The sequence below is a fragment of the Natator depressus genome, chromosome 7 (assembly GCF_965152275.1).
Source record: "Natator depressus isolate rNatDep1 chromosome 7, rNatDep2.hap1, whole genome shotgun sequence".
Classification (NCBI taxonomy): Eukaryota; Metazoa; Chordata; order Testudines; family Cheloniidae; genus Natator; species Natator depressus.
The window spans coordinates 120,638,946-120,651,770 of NC_134240.1; the positions used below are offsets into that span (position 1 = coordinate 120,638,946).

General features: G+C 54.9%; 1 protein-coding gene across 1 annotated transcript; it reads left to right on the plus strand.

Annotated features, from left to right (window-relative positions):
• The first annotated feature begins 212 nt into the window (after positions 1-212).
• On the plus strand, positions 213-12,223 carry TWNK (twinkle mtDNA helicase). Its single transcript, XM_074960071.1, has 5 exons — positions 213-1,527; positions 2,462-2,702; positions 3,486-3,593; positions 8,380-8,521; positions 10,998-12,223. Exons 1-5 carry the CDS (start codon positions 279-281, stop codon positions 11,253-11,255), a joined length of 1,998 nt encoding a protein of 665 aa, XP_074816172.1. The 5' UTR covers positions 213-278; the 3' UTR covers positions 11,256-12,223.
• The last annotated feature ends 602 nt before the right edge of the window (positions 12,224-12,825 follow it).

The following is a 12,825-nucleotide window of genomic DNA, read 5'->3' on the forward strand; positions in this document are numbered from 1 at the left end:
GGACTCTGCGGGGAGGCTGCCGGGGGGGCAGGAGAGGTTGAGGTGAGAGGGGGGGCAGGGAGACTCCGAGGGGGGGCTGCCGGGGGGGCAGGGGGACTCCGGGGGGGCAGGAGAGGTTGAGGTGGGAGGGGGGGCAGGGGGACTCCGTGGGGGGGCTGCCGGGGGGGAAGGAGGGGGTTGAGGTGAGAGGGGGTGCAGGGAGACTCCGAGGGGGGGCTGCCGGGGGGAGCCAGGTGAACTTGGGGCGCCCTGTGCTGGAAGCTGGCCCCGGTGGGATAATGGGGGTGCCCCCCTCCAGAGCCCCCCTGCGCCTGCTTTCTGCGCTCGCCGGCTGGGCGAGGGGCCGGGGAGCCCCGCGGAGCCTGGGGGCCCTGGCTGGCCCCCCCCAGCGGCACTACAAGAAGGAGACGCTCCCTGCCTCCGAGGGCCCCATCCCGCCCGTGACCATCACCGAGATCCGTCAGTACCTGCGAGCCCAGGGCATCTCCTTCCACGACGGCTACAGCTGCCTGCATGCGCCCAGCCTCTTCGTGGAGGGGCCGGGGGAGCAGCAGCAGCAGCCCCCCACCGGCAGCGCCCGCTACAGCCTCTTCATCGACAAGACCACGGGCAGCTTCGTGTGCACGGCCACCCTGGCCGAGGGCACTTGGCAGGACTTCCAGGCTAGCGTGGAGCTGAAGCACAAAGGAGTCCCTCATGCTGGCCTGGAGCAGCTTGACTGGGTGGACCAGACTGGGGAGGATGCCCGCCATATCTGGGACCGGGCCCTGCCGCTCTGGGAGCTGCTGGATGAGGAGGAGACTCGGACGGCCAAGGCCATGTTCGGCATCTCCAAGGTGTCGGACGCCACCCTAAAACGCTTCGGGGTGCGCTACCTGAGAGCTGCCCGCACCCTAGTCTTCCCCTGGTTCAGCCCCCGTGGCACCGGCCTGAAGGGCCTGAAGCTGCTGGGGGCCGAGTGCCAGGGGGACACGGTACGTTACGTGGAGAACACTCTGCCGCGGCCGAGCGCCTATCACAACCTCTTCGGGCTGCCCCTGATCGGCCGCAGAGACACAGAGGTGGTGCTGACAGGCCGGGAGCTGGACACCCTGGCACTGTACCAGGCTACTGGCTTGCCCAGCTTGTCCTTACCCCGGGGGGCTACCTGCCTGCCTCCAGCCCTGCTTCCCTACCTAGAGCAGTTCAAGCGCATCACCCTGTGGCTGGGCGAAGACCTCCGCTCCTGGGAGGCTGCCAAGCTCTTCGCCCGCAAACTGAACCCCAAGCGCTGCTCCCTGGTGCGACCCGGTGACCAGCAGCCCCGGCCCTTGGAGGCTTTCACCCGCGGCATGAACCTCTCCAAGATCCTCCGCTCCGCCCTGCCTGCCGGGCACAAGTCAATCATCTCCTTCCGCCAGCTGCGGGACGAGGTCTTTGGGGAGCTGTCCAACGTGGAGCAGGTGGCCGGGGTCAAGTGGGCCCGCTTCCCTGAGCTGAACAAACTCCTCAAGGGCCACCGCAAAGGGGAGCTCACCATCTTCACAGGTGACTGGCTAGTGGCGTGAGGGAGGGGGCTGGGAGAGTGGGACTCCTCTGACACCTTCGGCCTCTGTGTTTGAGCACTTCATCCCTCTGTCTTTCTTTGACCTAGTCGGGGTGTGGGGTCTCTCCATTCCTGCAGAGGTGCTCTTGTCACTCCCCTTGTCATTGATAGTACTCCTATAGCCAGGACTCAGTCGAGGTGGCTCCTACAGACTTGTGGGTTCCTGTTTAATCCTCTCTTCCCCACCTGGAATTGCTGGTAATGTCATATCCTGCACTGTAACAGCTGACTGTGATGTTACCAGGAGCCAGTTTGATTTCCAGTGAGGAATGAGCAGCAGGAGCTGCCAGACATTGAAGCGATAAAGAGCCTCTTTTCATACCATTGGACTTAGAAATTATATTCCCTCTTGTTCCTGCCCCTACTGGAAAATGTAAGATACCTGCAGAAGTTTCTGAAGGACTCTTGGGCACAGTTGATCCTGTTGAAGTCCATCCAGGTAAACGTGGCTCAGTTTCTTTTTTCCAGGCTGCTTTAAGTGAGGTGTAAATTCCCTGTGCATCTAGCCCGCCTGTTACTGCAGGCATGGTCACGAGAGGTCATACGCTAGTCCCGCATCACTGGTTTCATCTGGAGAACCCTCTTGTGAGGGTGTACGTAACTCAGCGCAGAATCTGGCCCTTCAGCATTAGAGACAGAAAAGACCTGTTGGGTCTCATTGAGTCCTTGACCAGTGGAGGGCTGGGCCCTGCAGTATATTCCCCAGTGACTTCTCCACCCCAGATAAGTGGCTCCCAACTAGGGAGGTTCTTCCCTTGTCCTAGTCTCTATTAGGAAGAGTTTCCTGATGTTCAACCCCCCGCAGCATTCTCTGGCTGGCAAGGCAGGAGAGCCCGTCGGTTCTAGCTCTCATTGAACCTATTTCCGTTGAAACAGGCCCGACGGGCAGTGGGAAAACTACCTTTATCAGCGAGTATGCCCTGGACCTCTGCATGCAGGGGGTGAACACCCTGTGGGGAAGTTTTGAGATTAACAACGTGCGCCTGGCCAAGATCATGCTGACCCAGTTTGCGGTCAGGCGGCTGGAGGAGCAACTGGACCAGTTCGACGAGTGGGCAGACAAGTTTGAGGACCTGCCGCTCTACTTCATGACCTTCCACGGGCACCAAAGCATCAAGTAACGTATCTGCCAGCAGCCCCGCTCTTGCACATCCACCCTTGTGAGACCTTTGCATCACGTTCACCATGGCGGCAGTGATCTGCCCCCAGAATATTTCTTATTAATATAACGTGCTGTGGGGCAGACGGGGGCACAGGGAGGTGAAGGGAGTTCCCCAGGATCGCACAAGAGCTGCCAGTAGAGTCGGGGTTAGAACTAGGCTGTTCTTGACTCCAAGTCTTGTGCCCAGTTCACTGGACCACACCTCCAAGAGGGACCTGGAGGGTCCTGTGTTGCTATGCAGACTGTGATCTGGGGCGCTTAGATGGGCTGGATGGAATCACCAGAGCCATTTGGTACCTAATGCCGCAAATGCCTGCCGTCTGCTGCGGGTCACTTGAGGGAACACACCTTTGCCTCTGGGGGAAGAGAACAGCAGCAGCATTACAGACAAGGAAGGATCAGGCCTTTCGTTTGGCATCTTACAGCCAAAAGTGTGTCTGTGATGCCTTCTGTCCAAAGCACCTTGTGAGTGTCGATTTAATTAACCACGTGGCCCAGCCCTTTAGATCGGGGTGCAAACCCCTTGTGTAGCCAGTAGGCTGAGGTGGTGACTTGCCCAAGGTCTTGCAGTGAGTTAGTGGCACAGCTAGGAATGGCTCTTCAGAGTCCCTGTCCCATGCTCCAACCACAATCCCCTCATTCCTCCTCTCACCTTCACAGGAACCAGCTTCTCTGGTGCCTCATTTGCCTGGGCTGAATGTGTGTGACTGAGGCACCTTCTTCTCCTTTCCCCCTCAGGACGGTGATAGAGACCATGCTGCACGCAGTGTACATGTATGATATCAGCCACGTGGTCATTGACAATCTCCAGTTCATGATGGGGCAGGAGCAGCTCACTGTGGACAGGTGACCCTCTTCCCTCTTACTTGGTGCGTTCCACTCATGCTGCTTCTCCCTGGCCTCAAACCTCCTCATGCAGTCCTCTCCAGTGTAACCGTGGAACCTGGTTCCTTAGGGCCCCATCTCACTCCTCCTCCTTCTTCTTACCTTGACCCATGTGTGCCAGGGAGCCTTTCCTCATCTAGAGGCGCTGCATGTATAATGTCTTTAGGGAATTTGGTTTTATTACTGTCTGCATTGTGGCAGCACCTAGGGGCCCAGTCATAGACCAGGTCTCATTGTGCTAGGCGCTCTATCGATAAAATACCTTTGAAGAGAATGTCCCGTTAGTCAGTGCCTGCAAGGTGAGCCCTGGCATTTACACCGTTTTCTGGGTTTAGATTTTTTGGTGCAAAGTGTTTTCTTGGCTGGGAATCTTATGTGACAAGAAGATCAGGGCAAAAGGGGGAAAAGCATTCCTTGAGGTGGGTTCGTATTAGGAGATAAATTAAAAGCTGTTTTATCCGGCATGTTAGGGGAATGGGGGATGCTGGTAAGTGAAAAATGATGCTTAAGTAAGAGGGAGGGAGTTTGGGTGCATGGTTGGGGCGCGGGAGGGTGTGTGCATGGCACAGACCCTGAGAGGGAGTTTGGGTGCAGGAGAAGGCAGGGAGTTGGGGCAGGGAGTTGGGGGATGGGAGGGGCCACGGGGTACCAGATATGGGGAGCACTCACCTCAGGCGGCTCCCTGCAAGCGGTGACCTGTCCCAGCTGCTCCTAGGTGGAGGCATGGCAAGCAGCTCTGCGCGCTGCCCCAGCCCCGCCCCAAGTGCTGCCTGGCCAATGGGAGCTGCAGGGGCAGCGCTAGAGGGCAGAGGCAGCGTGCAGAGCCGCCTGTCGCGCCTCCACCTAGGAGCAGACAGGACAGGTCGTTGCTTGTGAGGAGCCGCCCGAGGTGAGCGGCCCCCAGATCCCGCACCCTCTCCTGCGCCCCAACCCCCTGCCGGCCCCACGCCAACTGGACTATAAACTGGACTTTCAACGAAGATCAGAAATGCTGGTTTAGAGAGCTTTCTGGTTGGTGGAGTGCCAGATAAAACAGCTTTTACTGTACCAAGGTGAGTCCCTTTCTGATGTGACTTTGTGTGTGGTGCTGCAGTGTTTGAGTTATTGTATAAAAACCTAATGGATTAAAAATGGTTCATTGGTGGGGGGATATTTAAATTATTTTATTTACTAGAATGATTTTGTGCTTCTCCAGCCCCTGCAGGATCTCAAGGAGCTTTGCAAATGTAGCAACCTGATACACAGACAGTGCACAGGGGTCACTTCAGCCACTGCTGAAATGCGGTCTCTTCTGGGGAATGAGGGGGAGCTGTCTGACAGTGCTCAGCAACACCAGGTAGCATTTTAGTGCTGGAAGGGCGCTTACTGGACAGAAGCTGCAGAGGGTTATAGGGAGGCAGAATGCACCTGAGTTGGCGTTTGGCCCCGGATTATGCGGTCTTTGTGACGCACAAGAGATGAGCACTTTGCTTTCTATGTAGCAGCCTTTCCTTTTAAAGAGGCGCTGTTTGCTGCAGGACCCCGTTGTGCCAGGCACCGTAAAAACACAGCAAGAGACAGTCCCTGCCCCGAAGAGCTTAGTCCAAAACTAGATTGACATTGAGATTTCTCGAGCGCTCGGGTCCCCAGAAACCAATCTCGATGGGGATGACACAGGACTGGGCCCTTCATCTTAGCGCCTCAAAGTGCTTCCCAAACATCAGTGGCCAGAGCCTCTGCTGATACGATTGGGTGCAACTCCACTGAAGTCAACCCACCGGCACCTGTCCCATCCTCTGTCAATCCTCATGTGGGGCAGGGAAGCCTTAGTAGAGGGGTACATTGAAATGCAAAGAGATTAAGCAACTTGACTAGGGTCATGCTGGAGTGTGTGCCAGAACCGGGAATAGAGCCCAGGAGTCCTGACTCCATCTTCTGCGCTCATCACCGCATGGCGCTCTAGCTGCTAGCAGGAAGGATGGCTTAGTGGATAGGGGACCGCCTGGGACTTGGGTGCTGTGGGTTCAGTTCCCCGCTCTGCCATAGACTTCCTGGGTGACCTTGGGCAAGTCACGCAATCTCTATGCCTCAGTTTCCCATCTGAGCAATGGGGACAGTAGCTCTGCCTTGCCTCCCAGGAGCATCGGCTCCATCAGTGAGCCTGAGGTGCTGAGGCAATGGGAGTCAGACAGTCCCTAGAGAGATGGATAATCACCAGGAAATGAGATGTAGAGAAACAGTCTGTATCAGGCAGGGCTCATTTCACTTCCTAATGGTAGTGTAAGTTCCCCTCTTTCCTCAAAACTGCATCTTGCCCTCACTTCATGCCCCACTGCTGTTGCAAACCAGAGCTGAGGAACACCCCTCTCTGGCTGTCTGTTTACCATCCCCAAGCCCCACGTGAAATGACTCCCTCTGCTTGCTAGCTGGGCAGAGAGCGGCATGTTCGATGCCACGCTTCTGGCTCTTAAGCAGGGCCTGGTACCCTGCAGGAGCGGGACTTGTGACTCTCCAATGTTATGCTATCCCTTTGGGTGCCGTCACTGCCTATAAACTGGAATCGCCTGATTGCCTCTGTGAGAAGGGATGAAGACAGGCTCCGGGGCTCTCTGGATGGCAGGGAGGCTGGTCTCCTTATTCTGCTCTCAGATTTCAGCCCATCCAAAACCCCAGTTTATTGCTGAGATGGAATAGTGGGGGCTTTATCTGGTAAAGAGCTCTGCTTTTTAAAACTGGAGACTGCATGACCATGCCTGTAAGAGTCATTTTTTTGTTCAAAGTTGGTAACAAGTGTTATAGGCTAATTAGGGTGCGCTGAATCCAGATACGGTTGATCCCAAGCTGTACGTTGTGTACAAAGGCCTCTGCAGAGAGAACAAGGTAGCACATGGAAATCACTGACGGTTCAATCTTTATTACCTTTGTGTTTAGGATTAACAAACTTCAGTTGGATTTTACTGAGCTACAGGATGTAATAAAAGTGAGCAAACAGTATGCACAATCTTTATCAAGACATTGAATTTCAGCTTTTATTTGGCAACGGGTACTAGGAATATTTGAATGTAATACCACCAGGAAAGAGCGTGTTTATGCAGCTCTTATATATTGAGCATTACCACCTTGAAACAAAAAAGCTGATTTAACTATGAGAAACACAACGCCTAATCTGGAAACACCTGCTTTGAAAACAAGTGAAGTACTTTCTTGACTGAACGTTAAGAGAACATTTGAATGCACGCGTGGTAATGTTGTACTAGATCACGAAACTTTGGGTCTTGACAGCGGCAGATTGAATCAACTTCGGATTAGGTCTCTTGTTGTGACACGCCTACTTATTTAGTGCAGCCATCCTAAGTGTCAGAGACATTGACACAACCTTGTTCCAGTTTTCTACGTTTGCATGCTCCTGCACAAACAAGCCGTGCTGTCCTGTGCCCGCATCACTGACTTTTGCACCCTCTTGTGCAGCCACAGAATATGGTGGTATTGGTGGCAGTGACCACCGACTCTGTCCTCCTGTTTCCAACCCATTGTATCGCATCTTCTCTTTACTGGCTACTGCCTCCCTTGTTCTGTGCATCCTTGTTCACCTGCTTCACGCACATCTTCTCTACTTGGTTCCTGGCAAATAATTCAGAGACTAGGAACTCAGGTGGCTCTATTGAGACTTACATGCAGTTCCATGTTTTACTTACAACTGTGACCAACTGGAGCGTCGTAAACCACTGCCCCATCTAACTGCTGTTGCTTTATTTGTAAAATATATCATCACCACCACGTCTGTGTTAATTTTTCCCTCACTACAAAGCATGATGGGCTATGAAACCAAGGCCAAGCATCTGAGAAAATGATTTCACATATTACAGGAAAAATAACTTCCAAGCTATGATTAACTTATTGCTAATATTAAGGTCTATGGATGACTGGATATTATAAAGAGTTGAATGCTAGGGTGCAAAAGGTATTAAAACCATGATGTGTGTCATTTCAATTCTGTTCTTAAGAGACTGAAAGGGAATTATGCCAGACAATGTGACAAGTTCAAGCACACCCAGTTGGTGTTTCAAACCTTTCTGGGGAATTTTAGTGGCTATGTTTGTTTGAGGGTCTAAACGTCAGAATTCAGCTTGGTGACAATCATTTTCAAAATCAGCAGGTTCCAGTTATGGTAGAAGAAGTTGATACCAGCTTTTAACAAAGAGTGCAACTAGACCCCTTCTAGAGGATGGACTGAGATTTCTGTCTAGTCTAATGGTTTGTTTGTTGGAGCAGGAATCTGGCAATCAGGACTCCTGGGTACTAGTCCCGCCTCTACCTGGTTGTGTGAACGTTGGGGAGTCACTCCCCTTCTCCCTGCCTCCATTTGCTCATCTGTTAAGTGGGGATAATGGTCCTTTTAACCCACCACCTCCATGGAGCTGTCGATGTGCAGTGTGTCTGAGCACCACACAATCATTAGCATATTTATCCTCACAGCACCCCCATGAGGCAGGGCAGGGTTGTTACCCCATTTCACAGATGGGGAACTGAGGCACAGAGAGGCTAAGTGATGTGCCTGAGATCACCCACTCTGTGGCAGAGCAGGGATTCAAACCCAGCTCTTCCAAGTCCTCTGTTAGCACTCCAACTATTAGACCATCCTCCTCTTTAATTGCACTGTCACTGTTTGCAAGAGGCTCATTGCCTGCGTGTGGGAAGCACTTCCCGGAGCCATGCCATGAGCAATATCTCTTCCTCATCTCACCCCCTTGCCGTCTTGCTGTTCCAGGCTTGCGGCCCAAGACTACATCGTGGGTGCCTTCCGGAAGTTTGCAACGGACAACAGTTGTCACGTGAGCCTGGTCATCCACCCTCGGAAGGAGGACGAAGAGCGAGAGCTTCAGACGGCCTCTATATTTGGGTCTGCGAAGGTGAGTGGCTATTGGGAATAACCCAGGATTGGATCTGCTCAGGCTGTGTCAGCAGCTGGCCAGCAGTCGTGTGTCAAATGGAGCAATTTACAATTGCCTGTCTTAAAAGAGTTTATTTGAGCATAAGTTTTCGTGAGCTACAGCTCACTTCATCGGATGCTACAGCTCACTTCATCGGATGTAGCTCATGAAAGCTTATGCTCAAATAAATTGGTTAGTCTCTAAGGTGCCACAAGTACTCCTTTTCTTTTTGCGAATACAGACTAACACGGCTGCTACTCTGAAACCTGTTAAAAGAGTTGGTGGCCCATGCGGACTCCATCTCCCAGAATGCAGTGCTCTGTCGTGATGCGTCTTCCTGGCTGCCGTGGCCCTTGTATATGGCTTTGCTTGCGCTAGAAATGAGCCTGTGCCCATGCGGGGCTGTTCCCTACAGCACGGTCCTGCTGGTCACTGGTAGCAATTCCTGCACTTGAGTCACTGATAACTTCTGGTCTCAGCCCAGAGAGGAGCGGGTGTCTTGTAAATTGTGAGTAAAACTGGTTTAGGCAGTTCCGGGTCTGGCACCTTCCCCTAGTATCTAGACCCCACTTCCAGGCACCTACTTGTGGAAGTTCCGGTGGGTTTGTATTGCAGTCCTGGTGGTGGCGCTTTATCCCTTTGGGACCAGAGTGGGTTAGGAGCCCTCTTCTGGGAATAAAATCAATGAACAGCGGGACGTCAGCTATGGGCATGCTCTGGTGAAGGAGAGTGTAGACCTACTCTTAGTGTGGGAGACTGGGGGGATGTGTGCATGAACAACCCTCCCTGAGCCGTATTGGGCTCTCTAGGTGATGTGGGAGCATGCAGTCTCTTAAGGGGGGCGGTGTATACGAAGGCGAGTCCCGACACACAGCGAGGCGTCGGGGCCACACCAGGCTGTAACAGGCTCTGTGCCCTCCTGCGAGCCCCAGTCGTACATCTCTGTTCAGTGAGTTTGTCCTCATGTGGCTTTAAACGGAGAGCCCTTGAGTGCGGCTCCGAGCCAGTGGTTAGACCCGTCAGGGTCTGCCTTCATTAAACGTTTTCTGATGTGCCAGCCACCCTCGAGGAAGTGAGGCTGTAATTTCCTTCTTGAGGATCCAGGCCGGTTTTCTTTCCTCCCATGTGGTGACATGTGGAGTGCAAAGGAGGCTCTGTCTCTCAGGGACGTTTGTACCTGCCTTCCAGTGTCTTGCCGTCCCTAGTGGCCCGAGTGCTGTAGGAGTCCAAAGGGCTGGAGTGTCCCAGAACAGTAAATAGCCATGAGCCGGTGTCTCCGAACGGTCCCAGAGGTCCTGACTATCGCAACCTGGCCCGGTCCCCGTTCTGGCCCGCCCCGGTCTCTCATGACTGAACCTAGTTGCTGGGTCCCAGCCACCCGGGTGTGGGCAGAGCCTGGTCGCTGGTCTGGTGCTGGCTCTGTAGGGGTCACTCCCTATCTCTGCGCCCTTCCGTGGGACAGGCGACTCTGCTGTCCTGCTGCCCCTGGGACCAGGGCCTCTGATGATCTCCTGAGCCCCCCTAGCCCCATGGCTTATGCTTGCCCCCGCCCAGGCTGTGGCCACTCTGGGCTCCTAGTTTAACCTCTTCAGGGACAGCGTGGCAGAAAGGCCAGGAGCACAGGGGCTTTCCCAGCCACTGGAGAGCCACCGTTCATTGCAAAACAACGAAATTCCTGAGACATCCCTCCCACACGCACTCCTCTGAGTCGGGAGTCTTGTCAGCGTGTCAGGCTGGGCAGAGCCCCTCCTGCCTTTTCCCTCTCCAGCCTGGGCTGGCTTGTGGCCACGGTCTCTGCCCGGGCTGCCCCCCTCCCGCGGTCTCTGCCCCCTTTTTCCAGGTGCCCAGGGTGAGAAACTCCAGCCCTTTCCCTCAGCCAGGCTCCTGCCTCAAGAGAGTTCATTGTTCCATGGGGTCGGGCCAGCAAATCAAAGCTGACGGGCCTAGGTTGTTCTGGGACGGCTTCGCAATCCTAGTGATTCAGCCCTTTCCCAGCCCGGCACCTATCAGAAATGCAGCTCGCTGGCGGCCCTTGGCGGGGCTGGCAGCTTTCAGCACAGAACCAACTGGGAGACAGGGTACAAACAGAATCTGACACAAGCACATCCCGCTCTGTCCCACTCACAGTTCGGTCATTACCGATCCCAGTGCATTTTCCTCAAGCGCCAGGGGCTAAATTCAAATCGAGCGAGTCACGCTCTGCCTACCATCTCCTATAGTTTTAATTGGCTGTGGAATTCTTCACTTCCTATCCCCTAGTGTTGCTGGGTGCTGTTGGATGTGCGTTCCGCCCCAGAGGTGGCTGCATTTCCGAGGTGCACAAGGCATTTATGTTTGCATAAACGCACAGGCGCTGCCTGAAGTACTCTGGGACCCCTCAGTCTGACAGGTGTGTGTCCAAGTCCAGGTACCTCTCTCCCCATGGCCTTCTCCTTTCTCTCTCTCTCGCACCCAGGCCAGCCAGGAGGCTGACAACGTGCTGATCCTCCAGGACAGGAAGCTGGTGACGGGGCCAGGGAAGCGGTACCTGCAGGTGTCAAAGAACCGCTTTGATGGGGACGTGGGGGTCTTCCCCCTGGAGTTCAGCAAAGCGTCCCTCACCTTCTCCACCCCTATCAAGGGGAAGGCCCGGCTGAAGAAGGTGAAAGATGACAATGGAGCGCCGCCCAAGCAGGCTCCGGCTGGAGGCAGCGGGGCCTCTAAGAAGCAGTGACCCAGCCCATGGAATGGGCTGCTCTGGCAAAATCCCTTCCCCGGGGCACTCCTCGGCCAGTGTTCACCCCAGCCCTGAGGGGAAGGGGGCTGGGGCAGAGGAGATGTTAACCCTAACCCTAAGGGGTGTTCCCTGTGCTGCTGGCCTGGCCAGGCCTGGGTTTCCTGCAGGCTCCTCGCCCCGCTGTGGGGAACCTCGGCTGGGTTGTGTTTGGGGAGGAGGAATCACACACCTACCTCTGCGTTACGGTCAGATGATAAGCTATAAACGGGCTCTTGGCTTAGAGCCTGCCAGGGGCCCACGACACCACGGCTGACGGAAGGCGAGATGGACACAGGCTGGGGCACAGGGGGAGTCCTGTGTGTTATGCCCCCGTCTGTTCACTTAGCACAGGTCCCTGTCCGTTTGTCCCTGGGAAGCCGTATGTCCGGATGCTGGGCTGCTGAGTCGGTGTTGCCTTTGGGCTGGATGTCTGTTTGCCAGACCCTCTCTGCTTGCTCCCATCCCTGGAGTATTTCAGCCAATGTGGATAAATCTTGGCCCCACACCCTGGCATCGAGCAGGACCTGGTGTGTTTAAAAACTCCAGTGACACGGCGTGTGATTCCCTGTTCTGTGAGTGGGATAGCTTACCAGGGACGTGTAGCAGGCTGGTGCACAGATCCTTCCCCTCCGCAGAGCGGGACTCCTAGCCAGGTGTGGGTCACAAGCCAGTGTGAGTTTTCCAGGGTTTCTTGACTCAGTCCCTACTGCACGTCTGGTCTGTGTCATAAAACTGCTGCTGAATTAGCTCCTCTTGTCTCAGGAGACCTCCCTCCCTTCAGTCCAGGACTGGGATGGTTGTTCTGCAGGCCAGACTGGAGGGGCACCAGCAGAACTGGGCAGGTCCCAATGCTGGACTAGCAGGGGGCTGCGGGTCGGGATTGAGAGGCACCGGCAGAGCTCTGCAGGGCTGGGATAGCAGGGAGTTGCGGGTTGGGATTTAGGGGCACCGGCAGAGCTGTGGGGGGCTGTCTGTGATGAGTGAGGTGCATAGCCAAAGCTGTGTGGGTTGAGGGGTACCGAGCTCCAGCCCACACTGTCACATGAATCCCTCACTTCCACAAGCCCTGGGAGAAGGTAGGAGGGAATGGGAGGTGCAGGGGGGAAGCCAAGTGCCCAGTGACTTGGGGGCTCATGGCAGAGAAGCAGAAGTGACACAGCTGGTGCCCATAAAACAGATTGTGGGGTAATCGCCAGCACTGCTCTGGTAGTGTGTGAGTGGTGATTGTGAAGCCCCTGTGTGGCCGCTCAGGAGCGTCACACAGTTGTCACATCTGGAGTCTGTGGGCTGCACCTACTTTGCTTATACAATTATTTTAAAATCGCAATAGGCCCAAGCCAGCAATGTGCCGAGAGCCCTCCGTTGCCATCGACTGCTTCTGAGCTCACGTGGCTGGGACCCCTTGTTACCAGATTCTCTCTGATTTGAATTGCCCCACAATCTGGGGGAGAACAGGCCTGTGTGAATGCACCAGCAATAAAATCCCAGCTGTTCAGCTCTTCCCTTGCCCTGCAGCAGGCCACGCTGT